Consider the following 7,965-nt stretch of genomic DNA (forward strand, 5'->3'; position numbering starts at 1 on the left):
TGGTTTTCAGTTTCAGTGAATTTATAGTTTAATTGGTAACTTGCTGGTTTAACTTGGGCACACGTGTGGCAAAGGCAACTGGAAGCTATGGCACTCTTTTTCTCAGCGTTGGCATGCTCAGGGGCAGCTTTGATGTGCAGAGTTTTATGACATGATGCTGCCGAAGCATCAGTAATGCACCCAGGAACTCATTTTCAGGCAGAGATGATGTAATCTGAGAAAATCCATGTTCAAATTTAATGGAAAATCCTCAAACTAACCTTGAGGCATTGTGACACCTGATCTCCCGTAATCCAGTGGGAAGACTCAGAGCTGTTCTTCTGATCTGTGTTGCAGCCAGGCTGTATTTCATGTCACTTAGGTGAATTTTAAATTCCTTTTTGGAGCGTGACACTTGGTCAGGGAGAGGGACTCCTATGGGATAAAAAGTCTGCCAACAAGAAAATCGCCAAAGGACCAGGACAAAGGTATATACTTATGCTTAACAGTGGTTCCCTCCGAAAGCTCTGTGTTAAAAATAGCAAAATCTGAGCAACGCTGCTAGTCTGAGCCATGCCTCACTTTCATCTGTGCAGTGCTAAGAGCAGGGTGTGAATCACTTGTGTTGTTGTCCCCATACACAGCAAAATGTATTTTTGATGGGGTCAAAGCAGCAGCCCCATGAAAGCATTAGCCAGTAACTCTGCCTCTGACAGTGTGTTGCCCCTTCTCTTCAGTTGTGGGAATGTGCTTCTGCAGATGCATCTCATCTCGTTATTTTGCTACCAAAACCTTTTAAGGTTTTGCCTGTATGGGTAGGCAGGGATATATTCCTAGGAGTTCATGGACTAATCCTGTCTGCAGTCTTGGGGTTTTGTTTGAAGGAGAGATTTGTGTCTTCTGTTAAGTGTGGCTTTGGGGTCTGTTTCCTCTCCTTCTGACTTCCATGAAAGCTGGGTTGGACCTTGCATGCTTTGTGGTGCAAGTGGTCAAAATGCTTTCGATGCTTGTTCTAAGGAGGGTTTGTTACGATTTGAATTTCTGCGTGGAGCTGGTGTGTTGGTGACTTTGCCGGTGACCCTTGGTGGCTAGCAAAAGCTCTCTGTCCAAATCCTTACTGAGATCCTGAACTAGACACAGTATTGTTGTCTGGGTGGTCTGGTTCCAGTGCTTGTAAAAACGAATGGGATTTACTGGTGAATCCCAGGGCAATAAATCAGTACAGTGTTTTCTCCGTTGTAGACTGTAAGAGAGAGTTGGTGTCACAACTGCTTACTCAGCATGCTGGAGCCAAACCAGTGTGTAATATAGAGACTGACCAGAGAAAACAAGTGTTGTGGTAGCAGCTTGCAGCTCCTGATGCCAGTGGGTAATGAAGGAATGTTACTGATGTTAACCAGTATCTCAAACCCATGAAATTAGTACTTAGCATCACAAAAATCTTGGTACAACAGAGAAGACAATGCAGTTTCTGAAGGAGGTGGTCTCTTGCTGTTCTGTTCTGTACAATATTGCCTGCAACATAGTAAATCAGTTGGATTTTTTCTGGACTCCAGGAGCATAGAGGTGCAGGAAGATCAGTGGTACCTTGTCCTGGGTGCATTTTTCAGCAATCCTCATGCTTACTGAATCACGTGAATTCACTTTATATACCATTATGGCCTGCCCTTCAGATGCACACAGTGTCTGTTAAAATGCTCCATGGGGAGAAGCGAAACCAGCCCGTGTGCGCGGCACGGCCGATGGGACGGCTGGGGTGCCACCAAGTCCTGGGTTCTGCCATCAGCCAGGCTGCCCTCCCACTGCTTGCTTGCACAGCTTACATATGGGAAAACAGAGGCTTTAAAAAACCAAGACCTACCAAAATTGAACAGATACCAACAACCCCTGGAGACCTTTTTAGCATGTAGCTGCTATCATCTTTATTTGTTTGATTATTTTTTTCTAAGCACAGAAAAGGGGAAACTCAGCTGTTCTAAATGCTTGGAATTTCCTCAGTACGTTGTTCAAACTGTGACTGTTGTGCAGAGTTGTAATTTTCTATTTCTGTATGTCAGACAGCAATTGTGGCTTGTGCTAAGTTAGTATTACCATGCGTATGGCTACTCCTTGCTTGGGCTCAAGGCGAGGGACGACAGGCTGCGGTGCCGGGGCAGGCAGGAGGGCAGATGGGGCAGTTCAGGGCCCCTCCCAAGCTCATTGCCAAGGGCTGTGTCCAGTGGTGATGTTCCCTCTCCTCACCAGTCCTGCCCACACCCCTGCCTTTATGGTGAGGATGTGCAGTAACGTGGAAAGATGGAAATGCAATATTGAACTTCCCTCTAAGCGTTGTTTGTTATGGTTTCTCCATGTTGTCTTTGCTCTAAGGTCCCTTCTCCCTTATTCTCCCTTCAATTTTTTTTCTTTTCCCTTTGAGGGGCTGGTGGGAGAGGAGTGTGTTGTCTTATGGGGTTTCTTTCAGCTTTTATCATCACCTTGTGTCTCACTTTCCTCACAGGGACTGTTGTCATTCCTGCCTTGCAATTGAAACACAAAGAGAACTCTGCTGCTCCGGTGGGCTTGTCCTGCTGTTTCTTTCTATGTTTTGAAGAAGTGCCTTTCTTGCAGAGTTTTCTAGTTCCTCTGTCACTACACTCTTACTTCCTCATCCTTTTTTTTTTTTGTTTCCTTCTTCTCTCCCTTTGCTTCGTTTCTTTGCCCTGGCTGCTGCATCCTCTGGTTCATCTTTGCTAACTCATCTATTTATTTCTTTCTGTCGTTTCATTTACAACTGAATTTCTTTCCTGGGTCTCAAGATAGTTGTTGGGTTGTAAGCATCCAGCACGCGCAGTCCAGGAGGGAGCAGCGGAGAGAGGCAGGATGCTGCTCGGGCCAGGGAGCCAGCAGTGATTGTGTGTCGCAGACAACGGTGCGCATCCTACGCTAGCTGTGGGGTTTCCAGGCATTAAATTATGCAACTCCAGTTTTATGAATTGGGCAGTGTGCCTGTAGCCCTGCAGAGCCAGCTGTAGTGTGACCAAAGACACGTCTCTTCTTTGGATCCTGTTGCGGCAGTGGTGGACATGGGCCACCTGGTATCTTCTCCTCCAGTGTGCGAGAAAGAGATGAAGCCTGTGTTCAGCGCGCCAGTTCTCTGCTTGTTAATGCTCCAGGGCTCTTGTTTATTTATCAGCGTGGACAAATCGCTGTTGTGATGACCTTTCCCCACTTGTGTGAGCTGATGCTGTCAGCAGCTGGATTCTTGCTCCCTGCAGCCTTCTGAGAGCTGCCCTGCCTTGTGCTCAGGGCTTGGCAGAGAAGCCTTAGCAGATATAATTTTGCTACTATCACTAGAATTTTTTCCTCTCATGCTTTTATCAGTTTTATGTAGAATTTTGATGAACTGAATAATCTTGAAAGATGTAAAAACCCTCAAACCCCTAGCAGTTTGAATTTTTTTTCCCCCCTCCCATCTCCTTTATTTCTAGGTGCCTTTGTTGTCTGCTGGACCCCCGGCCTGGTTGTCCTCCTGCTTGACGGTCTGAACTGCACCTACTGTGGGATTCAGAATGTTAAAAGGTGGTTTCTTCTCCTGGCCCTGTTGAACTCTGTCATGAATCCAATAATTTATTCATACAAAGATGATGAGATGTGGGGTACCATGAAAAGAATGATTTGCTGCTCCTCTGAGGATAAGAGCCAGGAAAGACGCTCGTCGCGGATCCCCTCCACAGTTCTCTGCAGGAGCACGGACACCTCGGGGCACTACATTGAAGATGGCATTATTCAAGGGACAGTTTGTGGAAAAGGAGACCTTGGTGGCAAAGGAAACTCCTGACCTATTCAAGGGACTGACTTGGCTGGAAAAGGAGAGGGGGAAGGGAGAGGTTTTGTAAGAGAAGTTTGACTGGCAAAGCTAGTAAACAATATATCTACTTTGTTCCAGAGCCTAAACTCCAGTGTTAACAAAAGTTCTTATAAATAATTGCCTGATGGAAAAACACTTTGTAATGAAGAAAACTTTCTGTGCTGCCGTCTTTCTCTTTTTTTTTCTTTTAAGTACATGAAATTGTTTTTTCATATGAATGGAATAAATATATCTCAGAGACTTCTTGTGCAAGGAAACAAAATGTAAGCAACGTAGTGAGACCCTCCTTAAGCTCCTACAGAGAGGATAAGCCTGCCTCACAGTGCAGGCTTGGCATTCGTTGAGTATTTATGCTTTGAACAGTTTCTGTGCATCTTGAGGAGAATTGTAGGCTTGGTTGGACAGAACTGTGACCTCTTTTCTTAGTTTACAAAGTTCATGAAATAGTTCGTACTTACCCTTTCTCTTCCTTCTCCTTGTCTTGCTTTCAAAATAGGTAGTTTGATGGCTTATTAAAGCTATGCCAGACAGCTGGCTGTGATGGGAAGCCCAGACCAGACACCAGTGTGTGTATGTTCAGCTGTGGATTGTCAGGGTCTGAGAGTACAAAAAGCACAAAAGCCATTACTACTTCCATAGTGAATGCTGCAAGGAGATACACTGCACTCCCTGCTGCCAGATGTCAAGGGTGAATTACCAGAAGAGCAGTGTGGCTGTGTTCGTTATGCTCATTTCTTACTTGGCTGGATAACGTCAAATGGATGTGCTCACCCCTCTTTAACTGCTATGCCACTGAGAGAAATGAAATCCAAAACTCTATTTTAAGAGGGCAAACCTTTAAGGGAAGTTTAAATATACATATATACTGGTTCAATCAAGCTATTTTAAATAGAAATTAATTTACAGGAAAAAAGCCTGAAAACAACCTAAACCCCTGCAAGAATACAGGATGCATTGATTGTCTGACCATGTCTGGACCACATTTAACCTCTGAATTCCAAGCAGATCTTACTGGAAGGTACCTGAGGAAAAGGCCATGAACCAGCAAGCAGTGAAGGACTTTCAGCATTGTGACTGATCAAGACTAGTCTTGAAATAGCCACAGCCCAGTAAGCTGAAGTTTTGACTTAGGGAGTATGCTTTAATGGAGGATCCAGCAATTTAAAACTCTAGGGTAAAGTTTTAAATTTAAAACTTCTGAATTAAGAATTGGAATGTAGATTTCTTGGTACTCTAAAAACCTGGTTCCTGCTGTCTGGTTTCAACAGCAGTGAGCTCCCTTACCTGTGTTGTGTCCTAGAGAAAGCCTGATCCCTGGTATTAAAGCAGGTGACCATGACCAGAGGTCACACTGGAAAGTTTTGGAAGTTTTGTCCACTTGTGATTGTTAGAGAACAATGCTGAGAGCATATTGTATGAGGATGAAAGATAAAGATCAGCTGTGGTTTGGGCAAATCCTTCCTTTGGCACGCCTTGCACGTGGATATCTGGACTGTGTTGGCCAAAGCAGAACCAGCGCTTGTCTCAAAGGCCAGTTGCAGTTTTGTAGAAGGCACTGGGGGGTTTCATAGCAGGCCTTAGCTTACAAACACAGCAGGTGCCTGTCCAGCGAGCTCTCCCGTAACACAAGTTACCTTGTAGGGATATGGCCTAACATTTCAAGGCAGATGCTGTATTTGAGTGATGCTAAAAAAGTTTACACGTGTTTCTTGCCATTATAATGCAATGTTCTTGTGCAAATACTACTTCATTAGTGTGGTGTTTTGAAAAGTGTGTAAAGTGGTGCTTTCTAGAGCCCGTGGCATTGTGAAGGCATAGCATGCGAGCTTTCCTGTCCTTACAGCTACCTGCAATGCACAGTTTGTGTTTACTAGGCTGAAGTTCCATATACAAAGTTACCAGAAAATAAAATGCTACTTCAAAATATGATACCTGTTTTGTTTCCTGTTTGGATGATGATTGAACATTACCTGGGCACTACAGTCAGCAGTAAATGGCTGCTGTTACTCTTACTGATTTCCACAGATCCATCTGAGCTAAAACTGATCAAACTGCAGATAAAAAAGATGGGGAGATGTTGTTTCATGTTACCATGGGGCAGTGGTGGTGGTGGTGGGAGGAATGTTTTATTAAAATTTTAATGTTTACTAGCAATACTAGGTAGTGTAATACTTGGTTGAATCAGTTCCTGAAGAGAGCTTGGAGAAGATGTGGAACATCTGCAGCAGTGGAGAATACAGTGGGTCTCTCCTGCAGAGCTTGGGATTCAGGCTGCAAAATAACTATATGTGGATGATTTTTTTCCAGGTAAGCAGGAAAAGGTGACTCCTGCAAAAGTGAAGGACTGTGCTGTTTGTAGACCACCTCATACAGTGGACTCCTGGTCTGGATTAAGATCTGAGAGGTATTATCAGGTATTATTCTTCTACCAGTAAGTGGGAGGATTTGAGGTCTGCACTCTTATTCTTTATGTTGTCTCATTTAAAAAAAGCCAGCAAAACAAACAAACCAACCCCTAAAAGCTTTCAAACTGGTACACTGTGAATGGTGTTATTTGCAGTGACATGCCTTCTATTTCGGCATGATGCTTCTCTGAGTTGCTACCTCCTTGTCTACTACTGTGAATTACGATGTGACATGACTTGAACAGGAAACTGATCTTGCATCAAACTTTCCTACAAACTGCTACAGCATAGACTGTAGAATGTTTCCTATATCAAACTGTCTAAACATCCAGCTACTCCCATTGCAGGCAATTTCTTTTTAACTCCATAAACATTTATCAGAGTAGTTTGTCTCAAGGAAAACACTAAACCACTATTTGTACTTGGGTGAAAAAAAGAAAGGAAAAAAAAAGGGGGGGAGAGGGCAAAGGGCAGTTGGTGAAGGCAAGTTTTACAGGGTTTCCTTGTTGCCTTTTTCACTAATATCCCGGAATAACAGGTATCAGTGTCTGTTGACTTTGCACATGCCTACTCCTATTTCTATGTGCCAGTGTACTGATCTGCGAGATGACATTCCTTCTTTTGGGGAACACTTGAGGGTGAACACCCACAGAAACATGAGGACATTAATTCTTAGGAAGCAGAGGAAGGCAAGGGTAGAGTTACCATTAAGCTGGATGTTGCAAGGTTTTGCGTGTTTCTGGTGATGCTGGAGGCCTTTCTGTGAGACAGCCTTGATGAGAGCTGCTGTATTGCAGTGAGCAGCAAACAGATACTTCTCATAAAACATCTTCACAGCAATTATGGTTTGAAAACCTTTGTGATATTATCTTCCCTTTCCCCTTTCCAGCTACATGTCTCTCAAACTAAAGTTGCTCTTCCAGTTGGTCAGTGGATCCAGGAAGAAACGCTCCACGGCTTTTCCCAGGGCAAAGATGTATGGGCTGTCCTCTGTGGTTAGCTCTCCCATAAAGCCTGTGTGGTCACAATCATTACAGATGCTTTTCAGAGAATTATTATTAAAAACTGGGAACAATGGAGTTTTATTTTACACGACGGATCTTTTGAATCTTTCTAGATAAGCAGCTAGACTGATCGTTGTTTAATAACTGTGTACATGGGGGAGAAGTTTCTTTGGTGCCTGTGCTGTCAGTTTGACCTAGGTGGTGTGGGTGATGAGTCCCTGTGGGAGAGCAGCCAAATCACCTCAGCTTGGGGGGCTCTGAAGCATGGCTTCTTCACTGCAGTGCTTGACCAAGACTACTTTTCCCTCAGTGTGGGTTTTTTTTAACTTAAAAGTCTCTTCCAGGTAGCAGTTAACTAGAATCATAGAATCACAGAATGGTTTGGGTTGGAAGGGACCTTAAAGACCATCTAGTTCCAACCCCTCTGCCATGGGCAGGGACACCTTGCACTAGACCAGGTTGCTCCAAGCCTCATCCAGCCTGGCCTTGAACACTTCCAGGGATGGGGCATCCACAGCTTCTCTGGGCAACCTGTTCCAGTGCCTCACCACCCTCTCCGTGAAGAACTTCTTCCTGACATCTAATCTAAATCTCTGCAGGTTTAGATTAGACAGGAGCAATACTTCTACTATGATTCTTTCATGGTTTTAGTGAACTCTGCATGAAGATTTCTAAATTACTGGTTATTGGAAGCTCATGGAGGAAAGGTAATTTTAAACATTCCTTACGC

At 44.1% G+C, this 7,965-nt stretch overlaps 1 protein-coding gene across 1 annotated transcript in view; it reads left to right on the forward strand.

The window, feature by feature from the left end:
- LPAR3 (lysophosphatidic acid receptor 3) overlaps positions 1 to 3,796 on the forward strand; it is an 8,101-nt gene extending 4,305 nt beyond the window's left edge. Inside the window, exon 3 of the mRNA XM_010155615.1 lies at positions 3,447 to 3,796. Coding sequence (XP_010153917.1) covers positions 3,447 to 3,796 — 350 coding nt within the window. The remainder of the gene's footprint in view (positions 1 to 3,446) is intronic.
- Positions 3,797 to 7,965: the final 4,169 nt, after the last annotated feature.

Source organism: Eurypyga helias, unplaced genomic scaffold (assembly GCF_000690775.1).
Source record: "Eurypyga helias isolate BGI_N326 unplaced genomic scaffold, ASM69077v1 scaffold4457, whole genome shotgun sequence".
Lineage (NCBI taxonomy): Eukaryota > Metazoa > Chordata > Aves > Eurypygiformes > Eurypygidae > Eurypyga > Eurypyga helias.